This window comes from Chiloscyllium plagiosum, chromosome 24 (genome assembly GCF_004010195.1).
Source record: "Chiloscyllium plagiosum isolate BGI_BamShark_2017 chromosome 24, ASM401019v2, whole genome shotgun sequence".
Lineage (NCBI taxonomy): Eukaryota > Metazoa > Chordata > Chondrichthyes > Orectolobiformes > Hemiscylliidae > Chiloscyllium > Chiloscyllium plagiosum.
Window position 1 is genome coordinate 51952877 of NC_057733.1, and position 21877 is coordinate 51974753.

Genomic DNA, 21877 nt, shown 5'->3' on the forward strand with positions numbered 1-21877 from the left:
ATGAGCTGGTGGAGGCTGGTACAATTGCAACATTTAAAAGGCATTTGGATGGGTATATGAATAGGAAGGGTTTGGAGGGATATGGGCCGGGTGCTGGCAGGCAGGACAAGATCGGGTTGGGATATCTGGCCGGCATGGACGGGTTGGACCGAAGGGTCTGTTTCCATGCTGTACATCTCTCTGACTCTATGAATCTATTGGAATACAATGTTTTTATATTTTGCCGAGAGAATGGGAAGAGCTGTTTTTGATGACACGATTATTGTGGGAAAGTGCATGAGAAAAGAGGCTTGTCACTGGCACAAAGTGTGGGAAATTCAGACAGTAAACCACCCTGAGGCGATTTCACAAATGATTCAAGCAGAAACACTGACACCCAAAGAGCTGATCTACAGCTCACCTGCCAGTCACTGAATGACTCATAGACCGGTAAACTCAGAAAAGGTGCAATCAGAAAAGGACAAAAATCACTGAAGGATCTTTTGCCTTTGCTTTTGTCGATTTTGTGTTTTGTCGATTTTGTGTTGTATTTGTTGGTCATACTCTTTAAAGCCACAAGGTTTGTAGGGGTTGGGAGAGTGAGAGAATTCACCAGATTCTCAATTCTGCACTGTCATTCAATAGAATCATGATTAGTCTGTATTGTAGTTTAATGCACCAACCTTCGTTTCATTTCATTGTAAAGTCTTGTTTAGCTTGTTTGATCTCTGGTTTTAAAATATTGACTCAGCTAGTATCTGTTGGTTTTTATTGGTAGGATTCAGTTTCCACTCTTCAACAATTTTTTTTTCTGCATTCTCATGAATGGCTGGGCTCTAATTTTAAGATTATGCACCTTATTCTACACTCACTCACCATAAATATCTTGTTTCTTTCCAATCTATTTACTTTAAGGCAATGGAGACATGTGACCATATTTCCCAAGCATCCTGACTATGTCCTGTCTGGAGCATACTTTTAAAATTTAACATTGAACAAATTGTTACTGACTGTACGAGAAGAACAGAGTTAAATAAACTCAGCACTCGATACAGGAAATTGAAGCAATTCAGGCTGTTCTTAGGAATATTCATTTGAGGATCACTTCACAATATAATTGTGTCTCTGTTACTGGGATTAAATGATGTACTGAACTGTGTAAATGTGAATATCTTAGTTTATGATTCACAGAAGGGTATTATTCATTTCACAGGGAGAAGGGTTACAGATTACAGACATAGATAGAGATTATAGTGAAACTACAATCTGAAAATTGATCAAGGGATTCAGCAGGTTAATGAAGAGAAGGTAAAAATAAGGACAGTGATTAAAAAGTGGCCTCAAGCACGAGACTTTTCCAAATATTAGAAGGTCACAGGATAAGTTGGTGAACCTGTTTAAAAATACATTAAGGACCTTAAGGACAATGTACAAAAACAAGGAAGCTATACTGAATCCTCAGAAGTCACTGATTGGTGATCAACTAGTGTATTGTCTCCAGTCTGGACTTCAATGTTTAGAAAGTTGTCAAAATCTTTGAGAGTTTCAAGAAGATGTCAAAAGAAGATTATCATGAGGGACTCAGTTAGGTGGAGACTGGAGAAGATGGAATTGTTCTCCTTGGATCACAGAAAATTGAACAGAGACTTATTAGAAGTTTCTAAAATGAAGCGGGGATTGATAGCACAGACAGAGAGATTTGGCTTCTAGTGGCAGACTGGTGACCAGAGGAATGATGTAAGATCATCAAGAACTACAAAGTTTGAAGTTACTTTTGTTGCAAGGCAATTCTTCAAGCCAAACAAAATATATTTAACTATTTTTTACTGTAACAAATTAGCCAATCACAAGGTTTTCTTGAGTTAAAGGAAGAGTAAGTCTATTATCTGTCACACCCCAAAAAATAATAAGGTGTCAAGCATATGGCCTTTGTAGTCACTTGGGCTTTGCACGCAGAAACATACACACATTCTCACATGCACACAAAACACGCACGCACAGACACACACATATGCACACTTGCACACTTGCACACTTGCACACTCGTACACTCTCACTTTCACACTCACTCTCACTCACACACACACTCACTTACTCACACACTCACACTCACTCACTCACTCACACTCACTCACTCACATAACCCCAGTCTCTCCAAGTGGAGGTTTATTCCCTCCTTCAGAATGTTTCCCACCACTGGTGTGAGACTCACTGGTCTGTCCTTCCCTAGGACACTCACACTCACACGTACACAATCATACACAAACACATAGACGTGCACACAAACAAACATACACATCACAAACAAATGCACACACATAAACAAATACGCACACACTCACACAGATACTCATGAACATACACACAAACACTGATACACACGAACACACTCACGTTATCATAAATGATATACACAAACACACACAAACACAAATGAATACACACAAACACTCTTGCACAAATTAACAAATACAAAATACAAATACTATCCTCCCCACTCCTACCCCCCAATGCACACACATGCACACATAGACACCGACATATGCACTCAAACTCGCACACAGACACACACACATGCATACACATGCACTCACAGAGACACAGACATATGCAGATACAAAGTTTGAAGGGGATAGTGGCAATACAAAAGAAGACAGAAAAGGTATATAGTTTGGAGTCCTTTTGGTGTGTTTTCAGGTGTCAGATTTCAACTTGAGGCTATGATTATTGTTTGGCAGCTTTCTTGGATGCTTTCAGCAGTGGTGAATGTTGCAGTTATCTGTGACTTCCTGAAGCGTCCTCTCTGTGCTTACTTCCATGGGAACCAAATCCATTTCTCTGAGAGGAAGAACAGTGGAGATAATAGCTTCCCTTGCCATAATATCCAAATGTTCACAGAAAACTTTCTGGAAATGTGGTTCCAGTTTGTATTTCTAAAATGTTCTGTTTGGGTGAGTTTGTTTGTGACAGTCATGCTGTCAATGTCCTGGAGTTTTCCTTTTGTTAATGTCTTTCTGAGACTGTACTAAGTTAATGAGTCTGCATTGTATGAACTCTATCTTTTCACATCCTGAGGGAGATTTGATGGTTCTCTCACCTTCACCTTGCGGTGCCTTTGTGTTCCTTAAGCAGTTTACCATGTCTCGGTCAAATCTACAAGAGTTCCAACAGTTGAAAGTCTTAAAACCTGCCTTCAAAAATCTTCTGTTCAATGTCTTAGATCTTCACACACAATTAATGAAGTGTAGTCACATATATCATGTAGGAAAGTTGCAGCCAATTTGTGCACAGCCAAACCCACAAACAGCAAAGAGATACCCTTAGAATGAGGGTTGCTGGGAGCATGAGCTCAGGTCTCTGCAGTGGCACTCAGAGCAGAGTGCCCCTCTGTAGGTTATATAAAGAATTATGTACCCTGACAGTGAGGTGATTTATCTGTACCTGCTGATCTGAAGAGTTTATTGATCATTTGAATCAGCTATATTAACTGTAGGCTAGTTCACTTAACATCCATCACGAAACATGTTGTCTGGATAATGCACATAAAAACATGGCCACTTTAGTGAAGAATCTGCCAGTAATGATTCTCATGGGATTGTATTGCAGCAGGAGCCCAGGCGTCAAGAGAAGGAAGAAAAAATGCAAATAAGTATAGTTTTAACAGATTGTATCTACTAATCACAGAACTTATGCCACAACAGGTTCAGTCTGTGAGAGAACTCAAAGCCACCAACCGCGAGTATCCCTTTGAAATAGTTATGAAAAACGGGAAGAGGAAATTGCTGGTAAGTCTAATTGTGTAAGGCCATGAATTCACCTGGCGGGGTTAGATAAATCTATGAGCCTACTGTATCGTGATGATATTTAGCAACTCCTGAGGTACATGAGAGCTCCCCAAAATGTGAGCTCTGAAGCAGCAGTGACTGCTAACTGAAACATTTGTTTTGTTTCTCTCCACAGCAGCTGCCAGACTTGCTGAGTTTCTGCAGCAATTTCTGTTTTTACGATTGCAGCATGGCAGCACGGTGGCTCACTGGTTAGCACTGCTGCCTCGTGATGCCAGGGTCGCAGGTTCAATTCCAGCCTCAGGTGACTGTCTGTGTGGAGTTTGCACATTCTCCCCGTGTCTGCATGGGTTTCCTCTGAGTGCTCCAGGTTCCTCCTACAATCCAAAGATGTGCAGGTTAGGTGGACCGGCCGTGGGAAATGCAGGGTTATGGGTCTGGGTGGGATGCTCCAGAGGGTCAGTGCACACTCAATGGGCCAAATGGCTTCTTTCCGCATTGTAGGGATTTTGTGATTATAAACTGCTGTATGACCCATTTAAATCGCTGGAGCTGCCTGACACTGACTGAACATTGAGCCAGAGCACTCCAGTGGAATGTCCTGTGGATGTTGAAAAATGTTTCCTGTCGACATTAACACTCCAGGAATGAAACAAGCTCCTGGCCCCCAGTCAATACTCTGCCCCTGCTTCCACCAAACAGTTTCTTTCCTCTACACTCTCACTGGTCTGACCCGCACCCCATGTCCTGTGTGCTGCCTTAACTTTCTATTGACCTGTCCTGCCACCTTCAGGAACCCTCTGAGCTTCCTAATGTCCTGCCATTTGTCGAGTTCTCCCTCGTCCTGTTACTTCTTCCAATGTGCATCACCTCACACTTCTCAGGCTTCAATTCCTTCTGCCACTGGCCTGCCCATCTGATTAATCCATCTACCCCCTGACCTCCTTCCGATAAAGCCATGCTGACTATCCCTGCTTTTCCTACTGTATCCCTTTCTAACCCCAGTCTCTCCAAGTGGAGGTTTATTCCCTCCTTCAGAATGTTTCCCACCACTGGTGTGAGACTCACTGGTCTGTCCTTCCTTAGTTTGTCTCTACCACACTCTTGTAAAGTGGAACCACACTAGCCATCCTCCAGTCCTCTGGGACCTCCCCTGTGGCCAGCGAAGAATTCAAAATTTGGGTCAGATTCCCCTGTAATTTCCTCCCTCATCTCCCACTTGGACCTGGGGTACAACCCATTCAGACCTGGGATTTGTTCATTTTTAAACCTGCCAAAACCCCCAATACCTCCTCGCTCCTCTGTCAACCTGCTCCAGACTCTCTGTCCCTCTTCCTGAACTCTGTACCAACATCTCCAGAGTGAAGATTAATGTGAAGTAATCATTTACCACCCTGCCAACATCCTCCAACTCCAAACCCTGATCACCCTCTTGGTCCCTACTCTTTTTCTGAGGTTTTTCTCTTCTCTTTAATACACCACCTTGGGATTTTCCCTCATCTTACCCTCTAGGGTTTCTCATGTCCCTCTTTGCTCTCCTAATTACTTTCTGAGGCACTGCTTGAGCACAGCATTTTCTATACTCCACTAGGCTGTCCATTGATTTGCTTCCTTTGGACCTGTTAAAAAATTATTTTCCTCCTCATCCAGTCCGGAATATTCTGAGACTGCCAGACCTCTCTGGGCTTCTTGTTCCTACATTTCACCCTGAAGGGAAGATGTTGCGCCTTATACTTCCCCATTTCCATTTGAAGCCCACTCTAATGTTCTGCTGTGGATATAGGAGAAAGTGAGGACTGCAGATGCTGGAGATCAGAGCTTAAAAATGTGTTGCTGGAAAAGCACATCAGGTCAGGCAGCATCCAAGGAGCAGGAGAATCGACGTTTTGGGCATAAACCCTTCTTCAGGAACGGCCATTCCTGAAGAAGGGCTTATGCCTGAAACGTCGATTCTCCTGTTCCTTTGATGCTGCCTGACCTGCTGCGCTTTTCCAGCAACACATTTTTAAGCTCTGCTGTGGATATATCCAGAGGTAGCTGTACCTGACTTACTTTGGTAAGATTCAACCTTATTTTAATAAAATCTGCCTTCCCCTAATCCAAAACCCTTTCTCACGGGCCATTTTTCTCTTTTTCCATAACTCAAAGGTGTTTGTGAGTCATCAGGATGCTGAGGCAAACTGTGCTTTGGTTTACACCAAGCTATTTATGTACCTAGAAATATAGGAATAATTCAAATCCTTTAAGCTGGATACCTGATCTTTAAAAACATATCACTAAGGAGATGGTGATTGTTTGAAAGGAGTTTTTCTGAGACTGCTTGAGTTTGTTTACAAATCACTCCCTGGTCTCTATAATTGCTTCAAACTACAACCACCAGAGATCCCTGTATTCCTCCAATTCTGGCATCTTGAACATTCCTGGTTTTAATCACTCCACCATGAGCAGCCGTGTTTTCAGTTGCCATAGCCCGAAGCTCGAGAATTTCCTCCCTAAACCTCTCAGCCTCTCAATCTCCTTTTCCTCCGTTAAGACACTCCTTAAAACCTGCCTCCTCCAGGTTGCATCTGCCTAGGCAGCTTGCTCATTTGTTCCTAACTCTGAGATGTTTTGCTATGTTAGAGGCACCAAAGAAATTCAGGTCATTGTTGTTGCTAAGTGTATGTAAAAGTTTTCCACTCACTTCCTCACTTGTTACAATTCAGCTTTAGTTGTAATCAAACTTTCAAAGTATTGAGATGGCTTAATCCGTTCCTTTTGCTGATGGCTGATTTTACTTATCGCTGACTCAGAGATGTGTCGGCTAAATCTGTGTGGGAGTTCACATACCTGAGCTAAGACCAGTTAACTTAATATTGACCAGACTTAAAACCTGCCAAGTCCTGGTCTTTGGATTTTTAGGAGCAAAAGGTGCTTTTAGCAGTTTAAATCAGGCCCGAGTCACCACGTAGCAGATCAACCAAACTGGGCCATGTTTATATCATGAACAAGTGATGAATGGTCCTAATACTGACGATAATTATCAGGAAAGATTTAACAGGCTGGGATTCTTTTCTGTGCAAAAGAGAAAACTTAGGATAGTGCGATTGAGATGTTTGAGACTCTCAAGGGATTTGATTGATATAATGAAGAGTTTCCACTTATAGAAGAGACCGAAATTGATTGTCAATATCAGACGGTCACTAATCCAATTAATCCAAAAGATATTTGGACTTACCAGTCTAACATTGACCATGAATCCATTGTCGATTTTTGGAAAAACCCATCTGGTTCAATAATGTTCTTTAGGGAAGGTGTGCCATACATGTGACTCCAGACCCACAGCAAAGTGGGTGACTCTTAACTGCCCTCTGGCCTATTATGGATGGGCAATAAATGTTACCGAGCCGGTGATGCTCTCATCCTGTGAATAAATAAATAAAAACAATAAAATCGGGAGTTCAGGACAAAATTCTTTACCAGGAGATTGGTGAGAATGTGGAACTCAATGTTGAAGAGAGGTCTTGAGGTGGTGAATTAGAGGTGAATTTGAAGGGAAGCTGGATAAACTCATGAGGGAGAAAAGGGTTGAAGAGGTGGGATGACGAAGGTTGAGAAGAATCTCATGCAGAATCTAAACAGACCCTCTCCTGACCGGGTTCTGTGTTTTCAATGTGAGATCAGTCTATGGATCTGACTGATCAGCTTTGTTCTGGATTTACTCTGCTCAGTCCTCACGTTCAATTCCAGTGCTTCGTTACAGGAATTAAGAAACTCCAACAGCCCATTTCTTCCACATCTTGTTGAATGTGCTCTCCTTGTTTCCTGTGCTAGGCTGCAGGAAGGTCGGACCTGCGGACCATCTGGATGGAGTTTCTGTGGAAAGCCATGCAGCTTCCTGGACCAGGCAAGAAGAATTCAGCTTGCACCTGGTGAGCTTTCCCCAGCAGCATGTTTTCTTTATCATGCAGGACCTTAGCCTGGAGTAAACCAGAAAGCATTGGAGTTTATAGGAGTTGGAGATTGCTAAAGCATAGACTGAAATAGGTCATTGACCCCTGAACCAGCTCTGGGAAAGAGCTGTCAAATTTCACTCAGAGTGCTGCTTCCTCCCAATAACCCTGAAGATTAGGGGTTCTCATCAAAAACACGCCCAATCAGCACCACAATCTCGGGGGCTGTGTTCCACATCGTAGCAATTAGCCGCATAATTTTTTTTAACTTGACTTTCCTTTTTAGCAGAAGACCTCAATGTGACACAATCCCTCCTCGCTCCTCGCTCCCTCCCCGATTTTCTTGCCAATTGTTTCAAAGTTGGTTCTCAACCTATTGCCCAGAGGAAAATATCCTTTCTCACTTGGAATCCAGAGTGAATTGAAAATAGATATTGGGAAGGAATGATTTATTCCGAACATTGAATCCTTGGAATAATCCTGCAGACCGAGTAATGCAGAGAAACCCATTCAGGGAAGTTTGAATTGGATTTGGATGCTGTGATAGGAAGGTTAGGGCACTTAAGGCACTATTACACACTGAAAGAGGACATTGTTAAAATCTGTCAGAGATTTCATTGAGAACAGGAGCATTATTCAGTTCATATGCCCACATAATGGGCAGGAAAATCTGTATCTAATCTAAATCCAATCCCAGAATGGAGGGAACAGACATCAGAAGTTACAAAGTGGCAGTGAAGTGGGAGGGTGCAGGACCCAGCAAGATGTGGAACTTGGAGAATGTGGACTTTTCTTCAGCCACATGCCCTTCCTGTTCTATAACTATTCGTGAGTCTTGAAGAAAATTATATTTAAGGGTGCCAGTGGTGGAAAGAAGGGCTCATGCAGGATGTAAAGATACGAGTTGCATTTTTGGGAGCAAGAGAATTGCAGACAGAGATTGACATAAGAATGAGTGAAAGTCAGATTTAAAGAATAATATGAGAATGTGCTTTCATCTGAGGCAGGCACCAAGACAGGTTGTACACATGACGAGAGAGGTGGCTGGTGTCTATATTGGATTGAACTATATTTTTCTTGTAGTGGGAAGTTTTCCTGTTGAATCAATCACTTTGGAATAGCCTTCACTGTGTATCTCTGCTTCCCATCCCCAGGCATGACATCCCCTGCCTTATGGAAAGAGCAGCTTCTCTCTATGGGGACACCAACAAGTTGCGGGCTTCCTCAACGCTGTTCAGGTCCTTGAACACACACAGTCAGGACTTCACCTTGGACACCACACATCTCCACAAATCTCCGGCTACACCTCGGAACACTCTGCTGAAGTGTTCAGACTTTTTAGGTCAGTCACAAAATTGAGTGGAAGAATTGAGTGCTGGCTTTGAGACTCAAGTTGATTTGTCAGTAGTAGACTTATTCAGAGTGTTATTATTGATGGTGTCTGGTGTCCAATTGCAGCTGAACCTTACTATGTGAGCTCGAGTAGTGTCACATCGTCCAGTACCGGGGAGGAGGATGTGGATCATGACACCGTACCCCTATCTAAAGGTAACACGATATAGTGTTTGCTTATTTAATTTGGTGAATTTAATGCAAAACTGTTGAAGTTAATTGTGCTGTTTGTCTTGGTTCCAAACATTGTTGAGTTGCCACAGTTCCCTGTCCAATAGGTGCGTGGAGTGCAATTGATCCAAACACATGCTTTAATCTCGACTTTCATTGCTTTTGAGATGAGATCAGAAACCTTTTTAACACCGTGAATAATTCCAGTTGGGAGTGCGCCTAAAAAGGACAGTTGAGCAGTCAATATCTGTTCCATCGTGAGTTTGGGCGAGTGTTGCAGAATTACAAGAAAGAAAAAGACAGTGGAACTGTCATAGAGACAGTATAAGCATGATGGGCTGAGCGGAGTTCAGGGACGGTAATCACGCAAATGGCCTGCCTGCCCGTTCAGTGTTTTGACACCTGCCTTGGTATGAGAACCAGCAAGACCCTTCTCAAGCAAACATGACATCTTCTTTGGATGTACTGTTCCATACTTTTACAATAAGATTGCACTCACCAAAACAAAGTTATTTCACTGCTGAGGAATAACATACTTTACAGTTTTAGAAACCCTGGATTGGTTCTGAGTCCCTATCGGACCAGGTATTGAGCTGGCAGCTGCTTCCTACATGTCCCAAAAGCTGTCTAATTCCCAGAGCAGAGACAAGGGGTCCCTGCTGCACACAGCACATCACATTCCAAGTGAGATTCCAATTTGTGTGTTGGCTATTTGGAAATTTGTTGCCACATGCTCCTAATGACCAGCATAGGATTATCTGAAAATAATATAACGTGTGTAGGTCAGAAGTGATCAGGAAAGGATGTGCTGGGTGAAGCAAGGATGAAGGGAGATCAGTGCGAAGCCATGGGAGTGGGTAAAGGAAATAAGCCAGGCAGAGAAGAACAAAGAGTGAGCAAGCACTTGGTACAAGGAGCTGTTGTTGATATTATTAGTCATCACCTCCTGATCTTTTTAATGAAGGTGGGGCAGTGGGGTAGGTGGGCCAGTGGGGCTGAGAAGTGGCAGATGGAGTTTAATTCAGATAAATGCGAGGTGCTGAGTTTTGGGAAAGCAAATCTTAGCAGGACTTATACATTTAATGGGAGTGTTGCTGAACAAAGAGACCTTGGAGTGCAGGTTCATAGCTCCTTGAAAGTGGAGTTGCAGGTAGATAGGATAGTGAAGAAGGCGTTTGGTATGCTTTCTTTTATTGGTCAGAGTATTGAGTACAGGGGTTGGGAGGTCATGTTGTGGCTGTCCAAGACATTGGTTAGGCCACTGTTGGAATATTGCATGCAGTTCTGGTCTCCTTCCTATTGGAAAGATGTTGTGAAACTTGAAAGGGTTCAGAAAGGATTTACAAGGATGTTGCCAGGGTTGGAGCATTTGAGCAATAGGGAGAGGCTGAAGAGGCTGGGGCTGTTTTCCCTGGATAGTCAGAGACTGAGGGGGGAGCTTAATTGAGGGGCATGGATAGGGTAAATAGACAAAGTCTTTTCCCTGGGGTTGGGGAGTCCAGAACTAGAGGGCATAGGTTCAGGGTGAGAGGGGAAGGATATAAAAGAGGGTGGTATGGGTATGGAATGAGCTGCCAGAAGAAGTGGTGGAGGCTGGTACAATTGCAACATTTGAGAGGCATTTGGATGGGTATATGAATAGGAAGGATTTGGAGAGATATGGGCCGGGTGCTGGCAGGTGGGACTAGATTGGGTTGGGATATCTGGTCGGCATGGATGGGTTGGACCGAAGGGTCTGTTTCCATGCTGTACATCTCTATGTCTCTAAATTATATTTATTTGCATTGTAAAATGTTCTTTTGAATTGAATCTGGAGATCTGACTAATTGATTCTAGAAATAGAAAATCCTTCAGTTTATCTCAAACCACTGTGGACTGCGTAGTTCTATTTGCATTACACAGCAAGAACATGTTGACTATGGACTATTCATAGAAAGAATGTGCTTTTCCTAAATGCAGACAGTTGTTCAAACTGCTGACATCACTATTTACTTACAGGTTCATTCCGAATATCTCTTAGGGAGTATAAGAGTGTCCGTTCCCACAGAAAGGGAAAAAAACCCTCTATTTGTACAATGTTGTTCATGACCCCTCAACAGTCCAAGAGCCTTCACAGTCAGTGAGGTACTTTGAAAATGCTATCACGGTTGATAGGTAGAACAAAGAACAAAGAAGATTTACAGCCCAAGAACAGCCCCTTCGGCCCTCCAAGCCTGAGCCGATCCAAATGTACTGTCTAAACCTGTCGATCAATTCCTAAGCATCTATATGCCTCTACTCCCCACCTACCCATGCATTTATCCAGATGCATCTTAAATGAGTCTACCGTGCCTGCCTCTACCACCTCTGCTGGCAACGCGTTCCAAACGCCCACCACCCTGTGTGTGAAGTACTTGCCATGTGTATCCCCCTTAAACTTTTCACCTCTCACCTTGAAAGCGTGACCTCTCATTATTGACTCCTTCACCCTGGGAAAAAGCTTGTCTCTATCCACCCTGTCTATACCCTTCATGATTTTGTAAACCTCAAACAGGTCCCCCTCAATCTCCTTTTTTCTAGTGAAAATAAACCTAACCTACTCAACCTGTCTTCATAGCTGGCACCTTCCATACCAGGCAACATCCTCGTAAACCTTCTCTTCACCCTCTCCAAAGCACCACATCCTTTTGGTAATGTGGCGACCAGAACTGTACACAGTATTCTAAATGCGGCCGAAACAATGTCTTGCACAATTTTAACATGACTTGCCAGCTCTTATACTCAATACCCCGTCCAATGAAGGCAAGCATACCATATGCCTTCTTGACCACTCTTTTCACCTGTGCAGGAACTTTCAGGGTACAATGGACTTGCACTTCCAGATATTTCTGCCCATCAACTTTTCCCAAGGCTCTTCCATTTATTGTATAATTCGCTGTAGAATTGGTCTTGCCTAAATGCATCACCTCACATTTGTCTGGATTGAAAACCATCTGCCACTTTTCCACCCAACTCTCCAGTCTATCTATATCCTCCTGTATTATCTGATAGTCCCTCATGCTTTCTGCTACTCCACCAATCTTCGTGTCATCTGCAAATTTGCTGATCATACCAACAGTGCCCTCTTCCAGATCATTTATGTATATCACAAACAACAGTGGCCCCAGCACTGACCCCTGTGGAACACCACTGGTCACCTTTCTCCATTTCAAGAAACTCCCTTCAACTACTACTCTCTGTCTCCTATTGCTCAACCAGTTCTTTATCCACCTAGCTGGAACTCTCTGCACACCAAGTGACTTCGCTTTCTCCATTAGTCTACCATGGGGAACCCTATCAAACGCCTTACTAAAGTCCATGTATATGACATCAACAGCCCTTCCTTCATCTATCAATTTGGTCACTTCCTCGAAGAACTCTACTAAGTTGGTAAGGCACGATCTCCCCCACACAAAACCATATTGCCTATCACTGATAAGCCCATTCTTCAGGCTCACTGGTCTGTAGTTATCCGGAATATCCCTACTACCCTTCTTGTACAGGGGGACAACGTGAGCAACCATCCAGTCCTCCAGCACCTCACCTGTATTTAAAGATGCCACAAAGATATCTATCAGGGCCCCAGCTATTTCCTCTCTTGCCTCCCTCAGCAACCTGGGCTAAAAGGGGTCATGAAATAGCTTTAGTGAGCAGAATTAAGGAGAATCGCAAAGCATTTTATTCTTCTATAAGAAGCAAGCAGGAACTAGAGAAATGATTGGTCCACTAAAAGATAATGATCCCATCCGATCCTGGGGATTTGTCCACCCTAATAACCACTAGCCTACCCGACACATCTTCCCTACTTAGGTCAACGTGATCCAGACTAATCAAACTTCTATCTCTAATCTCAACATTCATCATGTTCCTCTCCTCAGTGAACACTGATGCAAAGTAATCATTCAGAATGTCACCCATTCTCTCAGGTTTGGCACACAGCCTTCCTTCATTATCTTTTAGTGGACCAATCATTTCTCTACTTCCTGCTTGCTTCTTATAGAAGAATAAAATGCTTTGGGATTCTCCTTAATTCTGCTCACTAAAGCTATTTCATGACCCCTTTTAGCCCGCTTGATTCCTCATTTAAGACTTGTCCTACTCTTCCGATATTCCACCAGGGCCCATTCTGTTCTTAGCTGCCTAGACCTTATGTACGCATCCCTTTTCCTCTTGGCTAGTCGTACAATTTCTCCTGTCATCCAGGGTTCACGAATCTTGCCCTTCCTATCCTTTGCCCTCAACGGGACATGCCGTTAACCGATCTTTGAAAGCCTCCCACAACTCAAATGTGGACTTGCCTTCAAATAGCTGTGTCCAATCCACATTTCCCAGCTCCTGCCTAATTTTGATATAATTGGCCTTATCCTGCTCTAGAAAACTCTCCTGGACACTTCGTACAAATTCTACTCCATCTAGACTTCTGATGTTAACTGTATCCCAGTCAATGTTGGGAAAATTAAATTCTCCCATCACCACGACCCTATTGCCTCTACATCTTTCCATAATCTGTTTACCTATTTGTTCTTCTACCTCACGCTCACTGTTGGGAGCAATAATGTCATACTCCCAGGCACCAATCCAAGCCCTAAGTTCATCTGCCTTACACACTGTACTCCTTGCATTAAACTAGATGCATTTCAGGCCACCAGTACTTTTGTGCTCACCTGCTCTCTGCCTATTCTTCCCTTTATTAATGGTATCTTCATAATTCTTACGGTCTCCATATTAATGGTATCTTCATAATTCTTACGGTCTCCAGTCGCCACCTCGCTGCCTACTTGTTTTCTGTTCTGGTTCCCAGCCCCCTGCCACATTAGTTTAAAACCTCCCCAACAGCAGAAACTCCCCCAAGGACATTGGTTCCGGTCTGGTTCAGATGTAGACCGTCCCTTTTGTAATAGTCCCACCTTCCCCAGAACCGGTCCCAATATCCAACAAATCTGAATCCCTCCCTCCTCCACCATCTCTCAAGCCATGTGTTCATCCTGCCTGTTTTTTCATTTCAATTCATACATAGGTAGGAAACGCCTATGTATGAATTGCGTTCTAAATGCATGGTGGAAGAGACTCAAGGGGCAACCAATTTATGTACAGCAAGTTCCTCCAAATAGCAAAGAAATAGCGACCAGATAAGGAATTGGTTAAAGAATAAATGTTAATCCAGGATTCCAGAGAGACACATTTTTTCTGGTTGGAATCATCAGCACAAACTCAGTGTCTTAGCTACACTCAACAAAACAAAGAGATTTTCCTCACCATTCTGAAGGATTGAACTGACAGCTGGGAAGCCCTCACCCTACTCTACAAAGCAGCCACGGCATTTAATGTTTGGCTTGATGATCTTTTTCTTCATTTATAGATCTCACGTGTAACCAGTTCCCAAATAAAGAGGAGTGGAAAGCAAATGATGCTCAGAGTCCATGGTCTGAGGTTCCTGGCAAAGGTATACGAATTAACAATGCCTTTTAAACTGAGTTAAATATTGTTGCATACAGAGATATGCATGAGCCTACAAATGTTCTCCAGCAATTGAAGAAACACTGCAGAGCTACACTGCACCAATCCCTATCCAGCTATAACAGAGTTGTGTTCATTGTATTAAACAAACAAAAGCTCTGGGCATCATCATTAAATGCAGATAGAAGTCTTTGTAAATGTACATGCAGAGTTCAGTACAGTTTGCCTATATGCACACTCAATCATAGAGTCATACAGAATGGATACAGACCCTTTGGTCCAATTAGCCCAAGCCAACCAATTTCTCAAATTAAACTAGTTCCACCTACCTGTGAAGTATCTATATATCTCAATTGTGCACACAAGTCTCTATCCATTCTAAATGTACCCACAAGACTGTGTATATCTCATCTCAATATATTCATAGGGTTATGTGTATCTGATGTAAATGTGTTCACAGGTGCCTGTATATTGTGTACTGATACAGATTTCTGCTTCTCAAACTTTAGAAATTATTCAAGTATCTAATGTTGTTATTTAGTCTCAGCTGCCCAGAGACTTGCATAAAATCAGCCCATTCCTCATTCATTCTTCTTTCCCTTACAAACAGTTGGTCTCAGTGCCTCCCATGGCACTGTAGCTGAAATCAGCAGCTTAGCAGCATGGACACTCTTATGTATGTTAGGGAAGGTGGACTGTCAGAGATTGTGCTTCTCTCAGACATCTTTCAGCTATTACATGTAACTTTCTCAGCAGATCTGTGCAGAGAGATCTTGTTAAAGACTTTGTGAGGAGTGAGTGCCTCCTGATCTTTCTGTGGCTGAAGAAAGTAGTGAGGGAGAGAGGGAGCAAGAGAGCTATTATTTTCACGCCTGATATACGTTCATGACTTTATTTTGTTTTTCTTATCAGAAAATTGTCAGAGTGGGATTTATGACGTTCCTAAATCCTTTGCAAAATTAAAGATTGATTCCAGTAAGTAATTGTATTTCTTTCTGAATCTTCTTCCTATTCATATCTTGAAGGTAGTGATTCTGCCTTTTACTGCAGTTTCAGGAAGACCTTCAGCCCCTCACTGTCCAACTGGGTCCTCATAGTGAGTGTTGAATGGGCTACTTCAACATAGAAGGCATCACACCTGAGGAACATTCCATTCATGTGCATTTATTCTCCACTGGTCTCTTGGCACTGGTTTCTTGGTATAGACCCCCAAAATGCCAAGCGTGGTACATATGCCACATCACTTCCAGTGCAGTGACTCTAGTGCAATAAATCCAGTGCAGTGCCTCCAGTGCAGTAAATCCAGTGCGGTGCCTCCAGTGCAGTAAATCCAGTGCGGTGCCTCCAGTGCAGTAAATCCAGTACGGTGCCATTAAAAAGCCTGGATTGTCAATTTGGAGGAAGTATTGCTTCAGTTATGGAGCCTTGGTCACAGTCCAAGGGAGAAACTGTACTCAGTTTTGAAGTCACTGTACCTCCAGTCGGATTGATTAGCCAAGAAGAGCTGGCCACACGTTATCCGGAATATTATTGGGGTTTAGAGGATAGACACAATGTAGAAACTTGGGGAATGGTGCAAAGAACAAAGAGAACACAAACAAGCCCTTCAGCCCACCAAGACAGCACTGACACTTGATGCCTTTCTACACCAACCCTTTTCCTCTACATGGTCCATATCCCTATAGTCCCAGCCTATTCATACATCTGTCAAGATGCCTCTTAAATGTTGCTCTTGTACCCGCCTCACATTGGCAGCACATTCCAGGCACCTCTGTTGTAAAGAAATCTTACCTCTCACATCTCCTTTAAAGTTACCCCTTTTATCTTAAGCCTATAACCCTAGTAATTGACATTTCTATCCTGGGGAGAAAGGCCCCATTCTATTCATGCCTCTCATCGTTTTGTAAACTTTTATCAGATCGCACCTCAGCCTTTGATGTTCAAGGGAAAGCAAAGCAAGATTGTCCAATCTCTCATCATTTCTAATACCCTCCAAACCAGGCAACATCCTGGTAAATCTTTTCTGCACCCTCTCCAAAGCCTTTGCATTCTTCTAGTAGCATGCAACCAGAACTGTGCACAATATTCCAAATGTGGCCTCACTAAAGCTCTATACAGCTGCAACATGACTTGCCGATTTTTATACTCTATGCATTGACCAATGAAGGCTAGCATACCATCTGCTTTCTTAACCATCTTATCCACTTGTGTTGCCACTTTCAGAGAACTCTGGACCTGTACACCTAGATTCCTCTGTATGTTAATGCTACTAAGGATTCTGCCATTCACTGTATAATTCCCTCCTGCATTAGATCTCCCAGGAGGACACTACCACCCATTCCCATGGGGCTGAGGGTTGGGGAGGGTAATGCATTGATGTGGTGTGCATTGATTTCCAAAAGATGTTTGAGAAAATGCGACATAGCAGCCTTATTGCTTTTTGTGATGTACAATAAAAGGATAAACTTGGGCAGACACGTGGTAAATAAAACTTAATGCAGAAAAGTGTAAAATAAGACATTTTAGTCAGAAGAACAAGAAGTGGTAATAAAAACTAAAACAGTGCGCTTGAAATGAGGGTATGAGAGACCTGAGGGCAAATGTGCACAAATCCTTAGAAATTGCAGAGCAAATTGAGAAAATGGTTAAAAGGCCATAGGGAATTCTGAGCTTTATAAATAGAGACATAGAGTACAATGAGAAGGAAGTTTACCATAATTCAGCCTGAACCAGTGTATTCTGACTAATTATGACACTTTAGGTGAAGACATTACAGAGAGTGCAGGAAAATGATTGCAGGGACGAGGAATTTCAGTCTACACCAATAGTTAGGTAGCTAGTTATACCTATAGTTACACAGTTATATGTAGTTATATCAATAGTTATACCAATAGTTATAGTTATACCGATAGTTATGCAGATAGTCATATAGCTATTTATAGTTATACCGATAGTTATACAGATAGTTATATAGACAGTTATACTGATAGTTATGTCAACGCTGGGGCTATTCCCCTTTCTGAAGCTTGAGAGGGAATTTGAGTTATTCAAAAAATGATGGGCTGAGACAGAGAAGAGAGAACCAGTTCTTATTGTTGGAAAGTCAGGAACCAGAGGATTCCAGTAGAGGATGAATGTCAGCAACAAAACTAGGAAAAGCTGTTTGATGTATTGGATGATTAGGATCTGGAATGCACTGCTTTTAGAGCAGAGCAAGATTCAATTGTAGCTTTCAAAGAGAAATTGGAAGATATTATGAAGAAAATACGGTGCGGTGGCTCAGTGGTTAGCACTGCTGCCTCACAGTGCCAGGGACCCGGGTTCAATTCCCACGTCGGACGAGTGTCTGTGTGGAGTTTGCACATTCTCCCCGTGTCTGCGTGGGTTTCCTCCGGGTGCTCCGGTTTCCTCCCACACTCCAAAGATGTGCAGGTCAGGTGAATTGGCCATGCCAAATTTCCATAGTGTTAGGTGCATTAGTCAGGGGTAAATATAGGGTAGGGGAATGTGTCTGGGTTGCGTATTTTACGGAGGGTCGGTGTGGACTTCTTGGGTTGAAGGGCCTGTTTCCATACTGTATGGAATATAATAGAACCTAAAAATAAATTGTAGGACTGTGGAGGAAATGGAGGGGAGTGAGACTGACTACAAGCCTGGTGAATTCCTGATGAAGGGCTTTTGCCCAAAAGGTCACTTCTCCTGCTCCTCGGATGCTGCCTGACCTGCTGTGCTTTTCCAGCACCACGCTCTCGACTCTAATCTCCAGCATCTGCCGTCCTCACTTTCACCTAAGAGCCAGTATAGACATGACAGGCTGAATGGCCTATTTTTGTGCCATCACCTGTTGTATATTTCTGCATGAATGGGGAGAAGTGGTTACATGTGGATGTGAACCTTGTGATTCACTCACGGCTCTGCCACATTTATGACTGCTTGTTCCAGATTGCTCCTTGCTCTTATTAAAGGATTGGCCCTTGCTCACACACAAACACTGGCAGCCTCCAGCATTTCACTGCTGCAGCCGTTTTTCCGATGCAGCCGAAGTTTTGAATGTTCCCAGTCTCCTGGCTCCTTCTTATTTAGGATGCAGTGGGCAATCGTAATGTTCCTGTCGCCACCTGTTGGAGCTGAAGGCGTGCTTCAGTCAAAATAATGTAAGGCAGACGCTGCAAATCTGAATCCTATTCGAATCATTCTGGGCTTGTAACATTAACTCTTTCTTTCTCCATAGAGACTACCACCTGCTGAGCTTATCCAGTACATGTTGCTTTTGTGCCAATATGTTTCAGCCTGATATTTCTCCAAGCAGTTACCTACTGAAATTATTACAGAATTGTTCTGCCACAGAGGGATACCACTCCGTCTATTGTACCTACACTGGCTCTTGAAGCAAGCATCTTTACCTTGTGCCAATCCCCTGCTTTCTCCCCGTACTTTTGCACACTGTTTTGACCCAATTAATATTTCAATGCCCTCTTGATTGCATTTTTCCTGATCCATTTATCTCTGTTACTCAGAGTTGTTTGGCAATCACTGTTTTATCTTTATTTCAGATGTTCAGTCTTACACTGATAAACCAGCCACCTCCAGCTCCAGTTCAGGACTGTTGGACGAAATCATTTCAGACTGCAGGATTTTGACATGCCATTGGCTGGACTCCATTGAGACTCCACAGTGAGTGCAGGATACATTTAGAAACTCCTGTATCTGTCATGGTGTAGCTTACAACCAACTACAGCAATATTTCTATTGGTCTGTACCCAACTACAAACTGTTACTGTAAAGACAACAGAAACATTATCGGAGGAGATACCCGCCCATTTCTATTTTTAACTCTTCAATTTGCTTTGCTGTTCGTTGTTTATTAAGTTTTATTAAATTACCTGTGTGCTCACTGATCTGCATTGATTCCCAGTCCAGCGATGCTGCCTTATGCTTATTTTCAAATCCCTCCATAGCCTCACCTCTGTAGTCTCTATCTCTGTAGTCTCCTCCAACCTTAAAACACTTTCGCTTCTAATTCTGGCTTATTAATATTCCTAATATTAATCATTCCACCGTTGATGGTGATATCCACAACTGCCTGGTCCCTAAACCTTTTAAGTCATACTTTGTCGACCAACTATTTGATCATCTGCCCTAATATTACCAGTTGTGGGTTGTTATGAAATTTAATTTTATAAAGTTCCAGGGTAGGCAGTGGGCTGTGTTCGCAATACCAGAACGAGCTGGGATCAGATTAACTGGGGATTTTCCTAATGTGTTTCTCAACTACTCACTGAAATAAAGGAGCAGTCTGTGAATTTAACTAATGATTGTTATAAACAGCCTAACGTATCAATATTGAGTATGTTTTTTCCCTCCCTCCCATCAGGAATGCATCTATTCCAACCTAACACCAGTTCTACACCGGAGCAATGGAAAACGTTCCTAGAAGAAACTAATGAAACAACACCAATACCTTCCACATTATTTGATTGTGTTCCTTCTCGGTTACACACAGTCTTATATCATTTTTGTGGTCTTTATTACATACTTAATATGTCACCTTGGTAACCATATTGAGTACAAAGTCACATGGAACATGTTGCCAATCAGGAATATTTGAGCAAAGAATGAGACAGCCTCCATTTTGGTAATTGCTGAATTACAAGTGATCATGACACATTGGAATTTGCCAAATAATATTAATTTGCCCAGTATAATGTTAAAACCTTGAGAAAATACATTTATTTAATGAATGTCTTGTTTCGATGGTGGAATTTGTTATTCAGTGATCCCATGCCACAGGGTGACATTTCCAACAAAATTAAAATGGTGTCTGCTTTGTACAACATACCATAAAATCCAGACTGTCAGTCGCATCCATGTATACACTGCTTCCTGTTTAAATTAGGCCAGTGTGCAAGTCGCTGCTTTTTATAATCTACAGAATTCACTGATGCTCAGGATTTTCTTAAAATTCATATTTTCTTCCAACCTACTCCTAAAGGTGCTGCTCCCAGCCTGAGGACAGTCCTGTGTGTCTCGCTGTTCCTCATCCAAGTAGCCACCCCTCGTGTTTGCACTTGTGGGTCAGGCTATTTGAACACGAGGGCATCACAGGTGATGGCCTGCACCGGTGTTTCCAGCAGAGGGCGCTGGGAGCTGTGGCTGGTTCTCCCAGTCCTCTAGATCAGGAAGGGAGAGACCACAGTCATTCTGCAGGGACCTGTCCCTGTGCCATAATCACTTTGTCATCATTATGTTATAACTGTCATAGCCTGGACTCTAACTGATATCTGGCTTGACGCAGGAGCGGAACTGAGTCAGGACTCTACATTGAGCTCTCACACGTTACCTGCAAAGAAAGGTGCACGTTATACCACCTTAAAGTTTAATCCTTTGGTTTGATATAAGACCATAAGACATAGGAGCGGAAGTAAGGCCATTCGGCCCATCAAGTCCACTCGGCCATTCAATCATGGCTGATGGGCATTTCAACTCCACTTATCCGCATTCTCCCCGTAGCCCTTAATTCCTTGTGGCATCAAGAATTTATCAACTTCTGCCTTGAAGACATTTAGCGTCCCAGCCTCCACTGCACTCTGCGGCAATGAATTCCACAGGCCCACCACTCTCTGGCTGAAGAAATGTCTCCGCATTTCTGTTCTGAATTTACCCCCTCTAATTCTAAGGCTGTGTCCACGGGTCCTAGTTTCCTCGCCTAACGGAAACAATTTCCTAGCGTCCACCCTCTCCAAGCCATGTATTATCTTGTAAGTTCATATTAGATCTCCCCTAATCTTCTAAACTCCAAAGAGTACAATCCCAGGATCCTCAGCCATTCCTTGTATGTTAGACCTACCACTCCAGGGATCATCCGTGTGAATCTCCGCTGGACACGCTCCAGTGCCAGTATGTCCTTCCTGAGGTGTGGGGACCAAAACTGGACACAGTACTCCAAATGGGGCCTAACCAGAGCTTTATAAAGTCTCAGTAGCACAACGGTGCTTCAACATATTCCAACCCTCTTGAGATAATTGACAACATTGCATTCGCTTTCTTAATCACAGACTCAACCTGCATGTTTACCTTTAGAGAATCCTCAACCAGCACTCCCAGATCCCTCTGTACTTTGGCTTAACGAATTTTCTCACCGTT

The 21877-nt window shown here is 42.9% G+C and overlaps 1 protein-coding gene across 2 annotated transcripts in view; it reads left to right on the top strand.

Annotated features, from left to right (window-relative positions):
• LOC122562294 overlaps nucleotides 1-20474 on the top strand; it is a 25286-nt gene extending 4812 nt beyond the window's left edge. For both annotated transcript variants that reach the window (XM_043715101.1, XM_043715102.1), the window contains 8 exons: nucleotides 3681-3764; nucleotides 7578-7675; nucleotides 8851-9038; nucleotides 9155-9244; nucleotides 14637-14720; nucleotides 15647-15709; nucleotides 19288-19408; nucleotides 20109-20474. In XM_043715101.1, the coding sequence (XP_043571036.1) occupies nucleotides 3681-3764; nucleotides 7578-7675; nucleotides 8851-9038; nucleotides 9155-9244; nucleotides 14637-14720; nucleotides 15647-15709; nucleotides 19288-19408; nucleotides 20109-20130 (750 nt within the window). In that variant the 3' untranslated portion in view covers nucleotides 20131-20474. The remainder of the gene's footprint in view (nucleotides 1-3680; nucleotides 3765-7577; nucleotides 7676-8850; nucleotides 9039-9154; nucleotides 9245-14636; nucleotides 14721-15646; nucleotides 15710-19287; nucleotides 19409-20108) is intronic.
• The last annotated feature ends 1403 nt before the right edge of the window (nucleotides 20475-21877 follow it).